At 39.0% G+C, this 17,682-nt stretch overlaps 2 protein-coding genes across 4 annotated transcripts; both read left to right on the top strand.

Annotated features, from left to right (window-relative positions):
• Nucleotides 1-1,803: 1,803 nt before the first annotated feature.
• On the top strand, nt 1,804-3,353 carry LOC9268455 (protein MKS1). The gene has a single exon (XM_015768243.3). It carries the CDS (start codon nt 2,027-2,029, stop codon nt 2,852-2,854), a length of 828 nt encoding a protein of 275 aa, XP_015623729.1. The 5' UTR covers nt 1,804-2,026; the 3' UTR covers nt 2,855-3,353.
• A 3,588-nt stretch (nt 3,354-6,941) lies between these two features.
• LOC4329586 (ribonuclease J) lies at nt 6,942-14,860 on the top strand. Of its 3 annotated transcripts, none has more exons than XM_015771724.3 (17): nt 6,942-7,170; nt 7,996-8,224; nt 8,548-8,671; nt 9,080-9,136; nt 9,252-9,443; nt 9,521-9,598; nt 10,076-10,258; nt 10,354-10,434; nt 11,087-11,152; nt 11,230-11,322; nt 11,745-11,870; nt 12,034-12,147; nt 12,612-12,707; nt 12,798-12,895; nt 13,055-13,470; nt 13,664-14,112; nt 14,449-14,860. In XM_015771724.3, the coding sequence occupies exons 1-17, from the start codon at nt 7,053-7,055 to the stop codon at nt 14,542-14,544; spliced, it is 2,616 nt and encodes an 871-aa protein (XP_015627210.1). In that variant the 5' UTR covers nt 6,942-7,052; the 3' UTR covers nt 14,545-14,860. The 3 variants fall into 3 exon arrangements, with proteins under 3 accessions (XP_015627210.1, XP_015627211.1, XP_066163837.1); XM_015771725.2 differs by having other exon boundaries at nt 8,548-8,657; XM_066307740.1 differs by lacking the exons at nt 6,942-7,170; nt 7,996-8,224; nt 8,548-8,671; ... (2 more) ...; nt 9,521-9,598; nt 10,076-10,258 and having other exon boundaries at nt 10,368-10,434; nt 11,076-11,152.
• Nucleotides 14,861-17,682: the final 2,822 nt, after the last annotated feature.

Here is a 17,682-nt window from a genome sequence, read left to right on the forward strand (position 1 = left end):
TTGGTAGAGAAAAAGCCTACAAAGATTGAATTACGGTTGACACGGTAGCATGTTCTACGCTAAAACATGCCGAGCACACCGTGTGCGCTCCACTTTGGTGCATAAGGACGTGATTCTACAAATATATTGGAAACTTGTCATCAACAAACCAGAACTTTTGGTATAGATAGGTTTCGTCGAACGCTCATCTTGGAGGAACATCATCAAGGCAAGTGTGTGCTGGTGTACCCTAAGGGCAGTAGCAGTGCAGCGCACGTATAGCGTGTCTCTGCCCACCTGAAGCAGCGAAAACAGATTCAGAGTCACGAGCTTCACAACGCAAGCGCGAGGAAATCACGTCTCCGCTGTGATGCGAGGGAACCGCGACTCCGGAGCAACGAACTCCACAGCACACGCGCCCCTCAAGTTTCTGCGTTGCGTGCCCTCGATGCGACGAAAGAACTCGCGGTTTAGATAAGATGCGAGTGGCTACGCAAAGGCGCGAGTGAAGGTGACACGTCCGCATGAGTCTGACCTGGTGCGGTAAGGCAACTCGCCAGGTCAACGCATTGTGAAGGGCCTTAGGGGTTGTTTGGTTGGTTGCCACACTTTAGTTATGCCACAATTTTTTAGGTATATGTTTATTTTACTACCGTAATTGTGTCGTGCCATACTTTCTTAGTCATGGGACCCACATGCCATATTCTTAAATTTGGAGCTAAGCATGCCACACTTGTGGACAACTATTTCCAAGCCACACTTGTGCCAACATACCTCAACTAGGCTAAACTTAGTTATGTCAATGTTAGGCATCAACCAAACATCCCATCACCCAATAAAACTTAGGGCATATTTGGGAGGGGGTGGTTCTCGTTGTTGCATTTTTTTTCCAAAATACTCAAAACGATCTAGGGTGAAAAAGGTTATAATAAACTAGAAGCCAGGAGTTATGTATCAACCAACTATTTATTAAAATCTTAACTTTCCTAAACAAGACCTTAAATTGTTATCTTTCATCGTAGAACTGAAAACAATTTAGGATTAGAAAAAAAAAAGATGAGAGAGAAATAAATAGGTAGAAGTGATATATTATTATGATGATTGGGTATGAACGGTTTCAATCAGGTTTGACCCCCCCCCAAATATTTGTATGAAGGATGATCTTGTTTCTATATATTTTTGGTGGGTCTAAGGATAAAGCAGACTACTGGTTGCATGAGCCTTGGCGCCCGTGCATCACCATCAATTATTTACGTAGTACTCGACAACTTCCTTCTCTCTCCTCCACCTTAGACTTTTCTACCGTCTATAGGTTAATAGATGGCTTTGGTAACTTTATTGCACTTGTCCTAACTGAAACCAAATTTAGTTTTTTCTATATAAGGGTATTATTTTACTCGGCATGTAAATCCAATTGAATATATGCATTTTTTTAAATCAACTTGAAATCAACTTCAGTTGAAGAGCTGAAGATATTAGATACCCAAACAGGATGCTTGTGGAATGGCATATAGTAGTTAGATGAGCCGTGAGCGGTAACAAAAATTGGAAAAATTTGGAAACCAGCCGACGCAGCGGCAGCTTACACGTTGTCTTTCGCTGACGATGATGTGTTAGTAGTAGCACTGTAGCAGCCAAGCAGGAGCAGGCAGGAGTAGTAGTGATCACGGTGACTCGGAAACGCGCCGCACAAGCCATCCCAAAATCTCCTCCAATTTGCTTGGCTTTGGAAAAAAACCCAATTAAATTATACCATTATTCCATAATCAGCAGCGGTGACGGCTTGGCTTAGCTTAACTTTGGCTTTAGTACTCATCTCCTACTAAGCTCGTGGACTTTTCCTTCTCTCGTCAACAGCAGCGCACCTCACCTCCGCCGCTCGCCTCGCCTCGCCTCGCCTCGCCTTCCTCCTCCCATCCTCACCCCGTTGAATTTCTCCCACCTCCGATTTCTTCTTCCTCGTTGAACCATTCCCCACCCTTCTTCTCCTCCTCATCCTCCTCTCCGCGCCCCGCCTCTGCGGCGAGGTAGGTGTTCGATCGGTCGGATGGACGCGTCGGATGGCCGCCCGTCGCCGCGGAGCCGGCAGCTGCAGGGCCCGCGCCCGCCGCGGCTGGCCGTCAGCAAGGACTCCCACAAGGTCAGGAAGCCGCCCGTCGTGCCGCAGCCGCGCGGGGGCGGCGGGGTGGTGGCTGGGCCGTCGCGGCCGCAGCAGCAGCAGCAGCCGCGGGCGCCGGTCATCATCTACGACGCCTCGCCGAAGGTTATTCACACCAGGCCCAGCGAGTTCATGGCGCTCGTCCAGCGCCTCACTGGCCCTGGCTCCGCCGCCGTGGCGGCGGTGGCTGCTCCCGTGGCCGCTGGCTTCCACACCGAGGCGTCGTCGTCGTCGTCCGCCTCCGCCTCCGCGCTGCCGCCGCAGTTCCAGCTGCCGCAGGAGTTCATGCTCTCCCCGACCGCCGCGCTCTCCCCCGCCGCGAGGTACGCCGCCATCGAGAGGTCCGTACGGCCGCTTCCCCCCACCACCGCGCACTACTACACCGCCGACGCCGACGACCCCATCCTGCTCGACGTCGACGGCGACGCCGCCGCCTTTGCGGCGGCCCTCGGCCCCGCCCGCCCGAGCATCCTCTCCCCGGTGCCCTCCGCGCTGCCGCCCGCGGCGTCGTCGGGGCTCTTCTCCCCGCTCGACCAGGCCTCCCTCTCCTGGCTCAGCGACCTCAGCCCCTTCCTCCACTCCGCCGGCGCCGCCGCCGCACCCCCGCCGCCGTTCGCGCCGAGCCCCCGCAGCCTGCTGCTGTCCACGCCCACCATGCCGTCGCCGGCGACCTTCTCCGTCATGGAATTCTTCAGCAGCAACTTCCCGGACCTGTAAACTAATCCCAGCTCACCTCATTTGATTACTCCCTCTCGCGTCCGTGTCACCCCCGGGGTTAATTACTTTAATCCTTAATTAATCTTTTACCGCGTGCGCCGGCGAGGTTAAAAAGTAAAAAATCACATTGCCGCGCCGGTGAGGTAACTTCCAGCGAGGCGGGCGGGTTGGCGAGATGGCACGGTCGTTCGATTTTTTAATGGAGGAAAAAGAAAACAATATTCTCAGATATTTTCTCCTGTGGGTGAGGGGAAGTTGGCTTGGCTAAGCTAGCATTAATTGTTGGAGTAGGTGAATTTCTCTTCTCATACTTGCTTCCTCTCCTACTGTTAATGTATTGATAATTTGATATTATAATCAGCTTTAGGTAGGCTAACCTCTCGTTGGCTTTATTTTTCTTCCTCTTTTTCTTCTTTTCGTTCTGCTGATTGTGTAACTTGTAAACGAAGGAGATGATTGATTGGTTGATTTAATGCTAGTTTCATTTGTTCATTCTTTATTACCCTGAGCCCTTCAGACTTGGTCATGTATGGTTGAGATGATTTAATTGCCGATGATTTTACGTCTCGGTTTACCGCCGGTGTCTACCTGGCTTTTTGTCTGGAGAATTCTTTGGTACATAAACATGTGTCTGATCGATGCTTAAATGTTGAAAGCCTTGTTTTGATGGTAACAGGAAAAAAATAAGCATCATGTTTTAGAACTAGATTAGTATAAGAGAAAATAAGCTAGACAGATTTCGATTACTACTTGCGATTCTCTAGTTTTGAGGCAACTAAAATATTTGAAGATATATCAATCCCTTCAAAGGTGATGTACCACAAAACTATTGATTTAAAAATAAATTTATCATAAAACTATGTATTTAAGGTGGAGTATCGAAAAACTATAGATTTATTAACAAAATTATCACAAAACTATGAATTTTGGAGTTTAAATCCTTAGCGCTAGTGTTATATTTGAGTTATAAATATCTAAGTTTTGGTATTAAATTGATACTAAACCTATACTTTTGTGATAACTTTGTTACTAAATTTATAATTTTACGATACTCTACTTTAAATCTATAGGTCTCCGAGAAATTTATTGTTAAATTTATAATTTTGTGATACATCACATCACCTTAAATATATAGTTTTGTGATAATTTAGTCAAAGTATCTGTAGTTTTCTGAAATTTAGTCTTATTTGTTTTATAGAGGGGAAAGTTCATTTTATATTCATGAACTTTCATAAAAGTCTAAAAATCATTCCTTACCTTTTAAATCAGACAATATTTATCCCCGAAATTTCAGTACATTCACTTTTCATTCTATCACCAGATTCAAAGTGATTTTGGATGACATGTAATACATATTATCTTTTGCGAGCTATATAAAAAATAATTGGCTGGTGGAAAAATAATTCTATAGTACTCCCTCCGTTTCATAATGTAAGCCATTCTAGCATTTCCCATATTCATATTGATGTTAATGAATCTAGATAGATATATATGTCTAGATTCATTAATATCAATATGAATGTGGAAAATGTTAGAATGACTTACATTGTGAAACGGATGAAGTATGTTGTTTGTAATGACCTTCATTTTGGAACATATCTAATTTATTTCATTTTAATATACACAAATGTCCAATTGAAAATTTTCAAAGATATTTTTATGTAAATTATAAAAGTTAAAAATCCAAACATAATTCTAGCTTTTAAAATTCTGAAAACATTAATTAAAATTTTAGATTTCTCCAAAAATAGTTACAAAATAAAAAAAACTTAGAAGTACATTAATTTGGTCCATTATGATTTGATTTTAATTTTATCCAAATATATGATTTCATTCAAAATTTAGCTCTTTTTTCTAAAGGAAAAAAAACCATACTACCTCTATTTTTTAATAGATGACACCATTGACTTTTGGTACACGTTTTATCATTCGTCTTATTAAAGAATTTATGTAATTATAATTATTTTTTGTGATTTTTTTTATCGCTAAATATATTTTAAGCATGATTTATATCTCATATATTTGCATAAATTTTTCTAATAAGATGAATGATCAAACATGTATCTAAAAGTCAACAGTGTAATCCATTAAAAAACAAAGGGAATATGATATGTTGCTTGCAGAAAAAAATCGTTTTAAATGCTCCGTGCAAGATAAGATAATTTATTGAGATTTTTTTAGGATTTTTATAGATGTTTATAATTCATATAATTGTATCACATTGTCACATCTAGGCCATGTCATCCAAAACCACTTTAATCTAGTCTAAGGATGAAAAGTGATTTTTTTTTTAGATAATGGATGTAAAGTAAATGGTATGGCCAGTTCATGAATGAATAATACCAGATTTTAAAGTCTAGGGATGAATTTTATACTTTCCTGAAAATTCAAGGATGTAAATTTTCTTTTACTAAAAATGCGAACAAGTTTTACAACTAAAATTGCATCTGAAACAGTTTTGTGCAAATGTCCTGCTTTGTGAATACGGGTGGCACGAGCTATAAGCCTATAACAATATTGAAAGCATAAACCACATGGCATTGCACCTCGAGTTACCAAGTGCATGATTTTTCTTTAAGACTTTATTTTGCATAGGTACAAAGGTAACATGTAGTAGTTCGTCTATAACAAAAGGAAAAAACAATTTCACACTAACTTGCGTGAAAAGTACACATGAAAATCATCCATAATTAAACTTTAAAACCAAGCATTATTTCTTGATAAACTTAGCAAACCATATAAAACACCCCTAACCTAATCCCTTCTTTCTATAAAACTAATACACACTAAATGCCTAAAGCTCAATATGCAAGCATACTATTTATTAGCACTCCTAAAAACTATATGCAAGAATGCCACATCAATCCATTAAATCCATTAAGTATACAAAGCTCAGCATGCAATCATGATAATGGGGATTTATATACAAAATATATGATAATGTGGATTTATATATGCCTTATATTATTACAATACAATTCATGATTTATTTTTTCAAACGTCATTGTGTATTGTTATAATATATTAACACTATTTCCATGCGCAATATGGGTATCGTTATAGTTAGACAGTTATAGTTAGCCAATTCGCATATTTCTACTTCACTCAAGTTTTTTTTTCCTGAAAATAGATTCAGGTAACAATACATAATAATTATATGCTATCTTATCATGCATACTAAAACAAAACACACATATTAAACAATAATCACACATTAAACAATAATTTGAATTGTATCCAGAAAACATGTTGTTATGCGCACAATATGTAACAATGCTATGTGTGATTGTGAGGTGGAGCAAAGGGAGGTGAATGGATAACTAATAAATGATTACATTGGATGAATAAGTAGCTTATTGATCCAACGGTTATTATCTTTGCACAAATATGATCTAATAGCTTAAAACTACTAATGATATGGCTTCTTATATATCTTGCTTTATAAGAATAAATGTCTCTTAGTGGGTACCAATTATATATGAAGATAGGATCTATAAGATCTCCCTTCAAGAGATTTTTGCCAAATCAAAAAGATATTGGTAGATGTCAACATGTTTAGAGTTTATTTCGGGAAACTTTTTGTAGCTATAGCTTCTCCTCTAAACAAAAGCTCCTAGCTTGTTTAGCTTTTTTTTTTCCTAAATTTTCAGAATCCAGAAAATATACTGGAAGCCAAAAAAAAAAATTGGTTGGTTACCCCAACTTCTTCATACCTTTACCAGCTGTTTTTCATAATAAAAAGGTCTACTAGACATGCCCTACCTATTGTGTAATTTCAACATAAATATATAACATATCATCAGTGTATGTATTTCTTAGGCTCAGTTGAAACACGTAATTTCTAATAAGGATTTAAATTTCTCATAAGGATTTAAATTTCTTTGTTTTACCTAGCTCACAGAAAAACTCATAAGAATTTAAATTTCTCTAAAATTCCTTTAATTTTTTTTTCAATCCAAAAGATTTTCCTTACATTTCGCAAGTCGAAGAACAAATTTGAAACCAAAACATGTAAGGAGAACAAAATAAAAAAAAAATCTTAGAACTTGGAAGCGTAAAAGGGGAGTGAGATATTTTGGACAGGTTTGGCACTATCCCATCCGTTATCCCCTTGGCTTTCCTTTCCCTCCCTCCCTTTCGCCTCGCTCCGGGCCACTCCCTCTCCCTCCTCTCTCCGCCGCCGCCGCCGCCGTGCGCCATGGTGGCGCTCGCCTCCCTCTCGTCCCTCTCCCCCTGCGGGCTCGCGCGCCGCCGCTCGGCCTCCTCAGCCGCCTCTATCTCATGCTGCGCGGCCCCGCCCCCGCCCTCCGCGAAAGGTATATACGTATACATGCCATGGCTTGCTTACATCTCTCTCTCGTTTCTTACTCCATCCCGCCGACGCTGATTCTTCGTGGGAGGGAGATGATGTGGAAGGAATCGGAAAAATGGCAGGCCATGCACGTCCCCCGTGACGAACTTTGTACTCCTTATCGTCCCAATTTCACTTGCGAGTCTCTGTGATTGCGGACCTCGCCGGTAGCCGCCGGTCGTCACCTCCTCCCCATCCTTGTCAAGCGCGCCCTAGGACCTATTACCCCTGAACTAGTACCACTCGTTTAGGGGTTTAGTGTCAAATTTTTGTTGGGGTTTAGTGTCCAAAATGTTTGGAGGTTTAAGTGAATCTCCCCAAGCCCTATGTTAGGTTGGTTTTGTTAATTTGCGGAATCATGGATCGCTTTCGTATAGTTGTGTTGTATGAGGTCGCGTATTGCTATTGAGAATCATCTGTCACTGCAAATCGTCTCCATTTTTATTATGTCAAGGTGATTTTGTTGGATGGAGTCTCCCAGTCTGTAACACAAAAGCATAGATAGTTAGAACACATGGTTTCAGCCAGTGGGGGAATCCAGTAAAAATAACTGGGTTTCTATGCATATTATAACACGTCGAGTACTCCTATTATCAAGTTGCAACTATTATGAGCTAAAACACCTAAAAATGGAAGTCTCACCCGGTGTCCTGTGCACCAGGGTGATACTATGTACTAGTTCAGTCCCAGTATTCAACTGTTTACAAATCTGCCACAGTTACGCGAAATGGAAAATTCTTCTCTGCTTAGACACTCACAAGTGAAGGGCATTTCTTCCTAATGTCTACAGGATCTCAAGAATCCAGAACTCCACGTAGAAGGGTGAGGAAAACTGAGGGTGCCACCAAGAGCCTGGAAGATTCAGTCAAGCGAAAGATGGAGCAGTTTTATGAAGGATTGGATGGTCCACCTCTCCGAGTCCTTCCAATAGGTGGCCTTGGAGAAATCGGCATGAATTGCATGCTCGTAGGGAACTATGACCGTTACATATTGATAGATGCAGGGGTCATGTTTCCAGAGTATGTATTCTGTTTCTGTTGCTTGCTGCTGCTTACATTACTGTTTGATTCACATCTTTTTTGTCTGTAATTTTCATGTGTCTATTTGCAACTTTGCATTTTGTGAATAGCGTTTATTTTGGCAAAACATGTATACAAGTGAGGACTTTGATAGATAACTGCTCACTTATTCTTCTACACTGTGGCATGATCATGATCGCTTGGCATTTATAGACTTTGATAGAGTTCCTGCACACATTTTCCTGTCTACGTGTATGCTAATTTGTTTTTCCTGTCTACTGCTATATTTTGACTGAAGTGAATTCAATTTAAACTTGTGTCAGCTTTGATGAGTTCGGTGTGCAAAAGATTATCCCAGACACAACATTCATCAAGAAATGGAGTCACAAAATCGAAGCTGTTATTATAACGCATGGCCATGAAGATCACATCGGTGCGTTGCCCTGGGTAAATGATTCTTCTGTTACTCATACATCATTCATCGTTACTGCTTGGCTATGACTGCACAACAAATGCCAAAAAGGCTTCGGTCACATGCAACTAACAACCTCTACAGCTATTTGAGACACAAATGATTGTGCAGAAGATGGTAGCAGAGTGCCATACTGTAAATTTTAACAACATGAGTCAACTGCTGCAAAAAAGTCAGAAAAAAGATAACTGATTTGAAGGATATAACCTTGTTCTTGTGTCAAAGCTAACATTCTCTAAAACTCAAAGCTCTCAGCATATCTAAGTCAGTAACAAGAAACTTTCTTCATTTAAACTTATTGGGGCTCATGAAAGATGCATTCATTTCTCTCTAACAAGATACGCGTTCATTCTTATGTTTTCCATTGTATTTGCTGTCCACAGGTAATCCCAGCGCTGGATTCAAGCACACCGATTTTCGCATCATCTTTTACCATGGAGGTAACAGTCAGTTCTTTTGACTATGCATGTTCTGCATTGTTGGCCGTTATTATTACATATAATTTGTTTCGTTAATCTTCAGCAGTACTAAGATGTAGTTTTTCATATTTGGCAGCTAATAAAGAGGCGTTTGAAGGAGTTTGGAATTTTTCTCTCGTCCAGGCTTAAGGTTTTTAGAGTAAGGAAGAGATTTCAGGCTGGGCCATTTGAGGTGGAGCCCCTCCGTGTAACTCATTCAATTCCGGACTGCTGTGGCTTAGTGCTTCGTTGTGCTGATGGCATAATTTTCCATACTGGTGACTGGAAAGTAAGTTATATAAGGAATGATTGCATACTCAATTTCTTTAATTTTGGTGCCCCTTTTAACTAATTTTTCAATAAAAGATTGACGAATCACCAGTGGATGGAAAAATATTTGATCGGCAAGCATTGGAAGAGCTCTCCAAAGAAGGCGTTACACTTGTAAGTTTATACAATATCAGCCATGCATCCGGACCAGTACTTTTCAATGGTTTAAGTTATTGTCCTACGTTGCACCTTATACTCCCCCCATCCATGAATGTTGTCACTCACTTTTGTTCACAAAATACTTGATATTTCATGTTTCCCAGTGCATGTTTTTCCGTTTTCTATTTTTTTTTCTCTCTTTTTCGTTGTCCTTTATCACATATTTGGTGGGTCCATAATTTATTGGTTAGTTTGGAAGGGCATTATGGGCATATCATATAAATTCAAATGGTTTCCTATGTGTGCCATGGTCAGAAGTGACAAATAAACGTGGACGAAGAGAGTACCATGTAGGACGGAAAGAAATGATGATGCAGTGTCACATATTAAAAGAAACTATTGTCAGATCACTTCTGTACTGGCACGCCGAGCTATTTGTTGATATGTTGCTAACATTATTTCTCTTCTCTTTCTGGTTATTTTTGATGCAAGATGATGAGTGATTCTACAAATGTTCTATCCCCTGGAAGGTCCATCAGCGAATCTGTTGTTGCTGGTTCATTGTTGCGACATATTTCAGAAGCAAAAGGAAGAGTAATTACCACACAGTTTGCTTCCAATATACATCGTATTGGGAGCATCAAAGCTGCTGCAGACTTAACTGGTCGAAAGCTGGTAGAAATTGCTTCAACATATAGTGCAACTCTACCTTGTCTTGTTTGACTTGGATGATGTTTTTAATAGTTTGTACTTTTGATAAACTGGAACAGGTATTTGTTGGAATGTCACTCAGGACTTACCTTGATGCTGCTTTCAGGGATGGAAAGTCACCGATTGATCCATCAACCTTGGTATGCAATAATATTATTAGAGTTATTCAATAGTCTTTGTGTGGAATTGCTACACTATTTTGTTGTAATTGGAACTTAATGATGCAATATATGGAACAATGTCTTTTACTGTCCTGGTGATCTATGCAATTGGCATCGAGATAAGCACATCCTTAACAATTTGTTTCCATTACCATTTTTATAGCTATCGACATTGCATCTCAACATCTTTATAGCTTCTAAATATTAACTTGTTTGGCTCTCCTGGGTGCTACTTGCAGCAGTTCTGACAAACCGTAGAGTAATTTGATGCTTGATTGTATTCTTCCCGGTTAATTGCCACATGTATGCCTTGACCTATACTTTTTCGTATCTCTTAATAAATTTATCTGGTGGTTCTGATATATTTGTCTTGGACAAGGTGCACTTAATAGAATCTAGGTTCTTGCTGAAGGTACTTGAGCTTATGGAAACAGTAATATATGGTGAAACAGCTATAATATCAGAAAATGCTCTGAGTCTTCTTTAGATGTCTTAACTCTTAATGATTGTGAGTAGTGCTGTAATGCACTAGTTTGAGAGTTGAGTTATTTTTCCGTATCACTCTGTTGGTATGACGTGTGATGATATCACGGAATGTAGTCCTCCTTATTTCATAGTAGTCGTTCTGCAGGTTAAGGTAGAGGACATGGATGCCTATGCCCCAAATGATCTTCTAGTTGTTACTACAGGTTCACAAGTAAGTCTTACAGCCTAAGAGATCTACAATTTTCAGTAGCCCATGCACCACCTTATAATTCTTTCAAATATTTTCAGGCAGAGCCACGTGCAGCTCTAAATCTTGCATCTTTTGGAGGAAGTCATGCCCTTAAACTATCCAAAGAGGATGTCCTTCTGTATTCTGCTAAGGTACTTCATCATTGTCATTGTCATCATCTCTTCACTTTATTGACCTTGATACATTACTTTAGAAGCTTTGAGATTAGTTAAATGGGATGGTGCCATTGTATGTTACCTACCCACAGCCATGCTTCCTAGATCAAGTCGTCATCTTTTCACTTGCTGCCTTGCTGGCTTCTTCCTACAGCAGAAGTTCCTTATGCTCTGTTGAGGAAATTGTCTTTTCTTGTATGTGTGTGCTTTTATCGATTAAAATCTCTTTGCTTAAAACTACTATATATAGAATGATGCCTAATTCATCAGTAAAAGAACTCATGAAACTATGGCAATAATGCATCCTTTGTGTATTACGTACGCGTCCAGGTTGATTGGTTTATATTTTGATTGCTAGAATTGCAAATGATCTTGTGATGTATATGCTTTCTTTTCAGGTTATCCCTGGAAATGAGTCACGTGTAATGAAGATGTTAAATCGCCTTACTGAGCTTGGTCCAAAAATTGTGATGGGAAAGGATGCTGGTCTCCATACCTCTGGGCATGCCTATCACGATGAACTTGTAAGTTCTCCTTCGCCTGTACTGTTTTCTGTTCTTTGATGTTAATTAGTTCCTTTTCTGCAATAGCAATTGCCTTCTACTATCCTGAATCTCCTTGTTAAATAACTCTCTACTCTCGCCTGACATGAGCTGACATGGCATGCCATTTTTTCACTATTTCCAGGAGGAAGTCCTACAGATTGTCAAACCACAGCATTTCTTGCCTGTTCATGGAGAACTCCTGTTTCTTAAAGAACATGAATTACTTGGAAGATCTACTGGCATAAGGCACACCACTGTAAGTACTCTCTTAGCGATGGTTTAGATATCATGGGCAATGGATTTCTGTAATAAGGGGGAGACTACTTATCAGTTTAAGTCTTTGAAGGTTATGGTATTTTGAACAAACAAAATTTATGTAGTGTTTGCTTTTCCTCCATGCCCCTTGTAATCTTAAATTACTTGCGTAAACAAAAGGATTTAATTATTATTCACTTTAAACTGTAAACTGGTTGGAGCTCCGTTTCTCTACTCTTTGAGCTTCTTACAATATTTGTTCATGCATCTATCTGCAAATGAATTAGCACTTAACTACTGAAGTATCTATCTGCAAATGAATTTGTTTTTTCCTTAGTTATTTGTAAACATTTGTGCTCGGGTCAGGATTCCAAGTATCAGCATTCCATCATATGTATTTTTTAGCCAAATGTAAAAACTATTTGGTACTTGTTATTGTTCTTAGATTGCTTGCTTCAATCTCAGGTAATTAAAAATGGAGAGATGCTTGGCGTGTCACATTTAAGAAACAGAAGAGTTTTGTCTAATGGGTTTGTTGCATTAGGGAAGGAAGATTTGCGGGTGAGGATCTATTTTGTACCATTCCCTTTTTCTTTTCTTTTTTTTGGCTTCACCTACTCTAAATCTAACATGATGCACTGTATATTGTAGCTAATGTATAGTGATGGCGATAAAGCTTTTGGAACATCCACTGATCTCTGCATTGATGAGAGATTAAGGATTGCATCTGATGGCGTTATTTTTGTCAGGTAATATTAAACAATTTTGGTGCATTTGCTATGGTGTTTATCTTCAGTAAAAATCTCCTCTGGGATCAAATGAGAGAACAAATTATATTAACATGCTGCTCTTGTGAAAACGGCAAAATCATATATGGTGATTGTTAACACTTATCTTGTTTCTTGCAGCATGGAAATCTTCCGACCTCAGAAGGAACTTGCTTCATCACAGTCAGGATTGAAAGGGAAGTTCAAAATAACAACAAGATGCCTATGGCTTGATAATGGAAGACTATTAGATGCACTTTACAAAGCTGCATATGCTGCATTATCAAGTTGTCCAGTGAATTGTCCACTTAGTCACATGGAGAGGATGGTATCTGAAATCTTGAGGAAAATGGTAAGGAAGTATAGTGGGAAGAGGCCTGATGTCATTGCGGTTGCTACAGAGAACACAACAGTGAGTTTTGTAGAAGACTCAGAAACTAAATCATCTGGAAAGTTTGGATCTTTCTCAGCTCCTAGGCATTCGAGCAGGAGTTCAGGTAGGAGTCTTGAAGAAAGTGATAAATCATGCCCAGAGAATACAGAGGGAGAGGCTAAAGGTACTATTCGCAAAGTATCTTAATCTTACCTTTGAAAATGTGGCGGTCTAACCCTATATTATTATCTGTATTAAGTGTCCCATCATACTGATTTTCTTGTTCACTGTTCAGATTCATGAAATTCTGTGCATTTGATTCCATGCCTTTTGTGCTGTCTAAGATGTATCGACACTGTCGTTACTTTGTTACACAGAAAATCTTCCTGATGTCCTGAGAACAACACGTGATGATGCAACCACAAGCTCCAATGGCGAAGCATTTTTCTCCTCAGATTTGCATAAGCCTAAAACACTAGAGCATTTTTGGGACTCATTCAAATCCCCTACAGCTGTAAAAATTGCAAGAATTGTCAATGGTTCAGCTCAAGGGAGTAAATCAAAGATTGGCAAGATCAGCATAGTGGGTAAGGACTCTAGCGATCCTTCTTCTGCTCCAGTTAAATCTTCAAAAAAGAACAAGTGGAAGCCTGAGGAAATTAAGAGCTTAATTCAGATGCGTGGCGAAATGAATGAGCAATTTCAGACTGTGAAAGGGAGAATGGTTCTGTGGGAAGAGATATCTTCTAGCATGTTGAGCCAGGGGATAAGTCGTACACCAGCACAGTGCAAGTCTCTATGGACATCATTGGTTCAGAAATATGAGGTAGATCATTGACGTCCTTACAGTTTTGGCATAAATTCAGTTTATCTTTTTTATTGCGAGGAAATAATTAAGTTTGACTTGTTTTCCCATCTTGTGGTATAGCTTCCCAAATGCAGATATAATACCACATATATAAGCTATATGATGCATAAGGAAAAATAGTCAAATTATGTAATTTCTATAGCTTATCTGGTTATATGTGCATCATATAGCTTATATATGTGGTATTATATCTGCATCATGTACTGCACAAACGTAGCAGCTGACATTGCATTTGTTAGTCAGAAGCAGCATAATAGGATAAGCTTAACCCTTCAGTTTTTATTTGTTTGGCAGGAGAGCAAGAAAGATGAGGAAAGCGTAAAGACGTGGCCGTATTTCTTGGACATGGACAGGGTTTTATCAAGCCAAGGGGAAATGGCAACCCAATGATCCCAAGGCCGTAGTTTAGTGGTTGTAATTTTGGAGAGTGATGGCATAATCAATCAAGTGGCAGGATGAGATGGCTGCAGCGTGTTCTTCTCCAGAGAATATACATGCCATAATTCATTCCACGAAAAGGGAGGCAGGCACTTGGAATGACTAAGCTGCTACGTATTCACCATGAGTGTGCTACAGGGCTAGGGATAGCTGATATTATTTGATCAACTATACTAGATTAAGTAATTGAATAGCTAAGTTTTGTTGTGCTATTATTTTTGGTGTAAGAAGACACCAAATGCTAATCCGAAGGCTTTCAATTGAGCTACCCACATGCCTATGCGTGTAAATTAACATGTTTGATTGTGGGACGTGATAGGGTGGTTAGAGCGAACGCATTTATCAGGTGTTGTAGTTTGAGGGTAAGTGGGATGAGATTATTCTTTAAAAAGGAATATTCATTTAAGATCTAGGTTAGCTCTATACCTTAAAAATTAAGGCCCTTTTGATTCAAAGAAAAATCATAGCAATTTTTAAGAATTTCATTCCTATAGTATTTTTTTTTCTATATAGCCCTTTGAATAAAAAAATGAATCATATGAAATTTCTATGGAATATCTTATTCTATGCAAGTTTTGGAGGAAATTTAATACGAGGTAGAACATCATGGGAAGTTTCCTTTGAGTTTTTATCTCCTTAATTTTTGTGTTTTTCTCGTGGTCCAATCAAACAGTCGTTTCTATGTTTTTCTTATGTTTTGCAATTCTATATTTTAGACTTGCATTCATATTAGAATCCTATATTTTTTTTCTATTTCTTCGTATTTCTATTCCTATGATTTAAAGGGAGCCCAATGGACTAATCCAATCGCTCCGATATTGATATGTGGGCTATGTCATCCTCTAAAAAAGCATATCATCTCTCACGTCAAATCTATCTTTCTAAAGTTGGTTCGTCTCAAGCTATCTTATTGGGTCATATGGTAATGTTAAATTTTTAGATAAATCTAAGGAAATTATGCATAAGGAAAAATAGTCAAATTATGTAATTTCTATAGACTTCTCAATTATCTGTCTTCAGACAAATCTAGAGAATATCCATAAAAAAAATACCGAGAAGCAAACAAAATGCACATCATCCAGATTCTGGAGGCTTCCCAATATCCCTTTGCAATCTATCTATCTATCTCATGTTGTTGGTTGGTTTTATGCTAGATGATTAGTTGCCCTCACCATCCTTTAGTTGACCTTGTCTTCAGATAAATCTAGAGAATATCCATAAAAAAAGAAATACCGAGAAGCAAACAAAATACACATCATCCAGATTCTAGAGGCTTCCCAATATCCCTTTGCAATCTATCTATCTATCTCATGTTGGTTGGCTCCCAATATCCCTTTGCAATCTATCTATCTATCTCATGTTGGTTGGGTTTATGCTAGATGATTAGTTGCCCTCGCCATCCTTTAGTTGACCGACACATGGTAAGATATAAGCGGCAGAAAGAGCGTTGGGTAAGAAACCATCACTATAAAACTGGCAAGCACACAAGTTATGATGGTGAATTAAAAAAAAGAAGAGTCACTCCATGTGCGTAGCTAGGCCACGCAACACCACAATCCAACAGTGCGTGATCGAACTAAGTGCAAACACGTAAAAGAGGGGAAAAAGGAAAAAAAGATGAAGCAAAACTTTTTTGTAAAATTATTTGTAAATTATTCGGGGCAAGTATCATGACCACATATCCTATATTTCGAGAAATTAAAAAGATAAATAGAAAAATAAATGACAGAAACTTTTTAATCCCGATAACCTAACCATTTTCTAAATATATATATTTTCTGCTTATACTATAAAATAAATAATATGCAAATCTTTTAACTTTTAGAAAAAGTTATAATTCCAATAAAACAAACAATATCGGTGTTGATCCATATCTAGAGTCTTAAAAGTCATACACATAGGTTAATTAGCGGAAGCGCCAGGCGTTGCGTTGATTTTCAGTTATTCAAAACCACGCACATTTTACTGCATCTCACTTCAAAATTTTTCGAAAAAAATCCACTCGGCCTGTTATAAGCGTCTGCATTAGCCATATGTGTCTCTAAATCAAAAAGAAAAATAATTTATACCAATATATTAAGAAGCTCCTCCAATAAATAAGAAATGACTAAATCGATTTCTGATAATCCCAATATTCTTTCCTCTTCATGGGCATCCTGCGAAGAAAAATGTTTAGTTTTAGACATAATTAGTTTTATGGGACTAGATGTCAAAGTTTTGTAGTTAGAATTGGAAGAAGCATTGTTAAGGTAAACTGAACCGACTTATGCTAAATAACATTTAGCTAGCTAATTAACTAAGCAAAAATACTTAAATAATTTAACAAGCAAATTTGAGATGTACACTTACTCGTGAACCCGTGGACTCATGCTGCTTTATATGCCTTGAAAAAAAATTAGCAATCACGGTTTGGTTCAAAAGGAAGTCCCTCACCAGTGTTGATAGCTCCACCCTCATTACTCATTATAAGAATCCACATCATTGTTCACCCAAACAACTTATTTAAGACCGGGAGGTCGGACATAACATTCACCCAAACAACTTATTTAAGAACAAGAGGTCGGACAAAGCATGCATCGCATGTTCATCACAATTTGCATGCTTAACCTCTGCAGTAATGGAATAAGTGTTGCACTGTTGGTCTTCTTATGCTGCAGATGGAATAAGTGTTGCACTGTTGGTCTTCTTGTGCTGATTGGTCTTTGTATTTTTTTCCTTTTCAGCTTCTAGGACAGGACTATTTTGGGATGATTATGGGACATCATCTCCTTTCAGTTTGGGATACTTACATGACAACATCTCCTTTCAGTTTGGGATAGGACATCATCTCCTTTTATTGTAGGATGCGCTAGGACATCCTTGGGAAGAAGGGATGGGTTGCAAGGGGTAGTGCTGGAGATGCTGTGAAGTTAGAGGATGGGGAAACAGATGTTAAGGTCTATGGTTGGGTTGCCCGAGAAGGGGACTATAATGCCGGGAATGTGGTGGGCAGGTACTTGAGGAAGCATACCAACCTGACAACCATATATGAGGTCTCCAAGAGTCAATCAGAGAAGTCGGGGAAGATGGTAGCGAAACATCTCCTTTTTC

This window comes from Oryza sativa, chromosome 2 (genome assembly GCF_034140825.1).
Source record: "Oryza sativa Japonica Group chromosome 2, ASM3414082v1".
NCBI lineage: Eukaryota > Viridiplantae > Streptophyta > Magnoliopsida > Poales > Poaceae > Oryza > Oryza sativa.

What these genes read in the sequence shown, in the direction of transcription:
- LOC9268455 (XM_015768243.3), top strand. Translation starts at nt 2,027, where the DNA reads ATGGACGCGTCGGATGGCCGCCCGTCGCCGCGGAGCCGGCAGCTGCAG.
- LOC4329586 (XM_015771724.3), top strand. Translation starts at nt 7,053, where the DNA reads ATGGTGGCGCTCGCCTCCCTCTCGTCCCTCTCCCCCTGCGGGCTCGCG. An exon ending in ACTTAACTGGTCGAAAGCTG is followed by an intron (nt 10,259 to 10,353) that starts GTAGAAATTGCT and finishes AAACTGGAACAG; the next exon opens with GTATTTGTTGGAATGTCACT. An exon ending in TAGGGAAGGAAGATTTGCGG is followed by an intron (nt 12,708 to 12,797) that starts GTGAGGATCTAT and finishes TGTATATTGTAG; the next exon opens with CTAATGTATAGTGATGGCGA.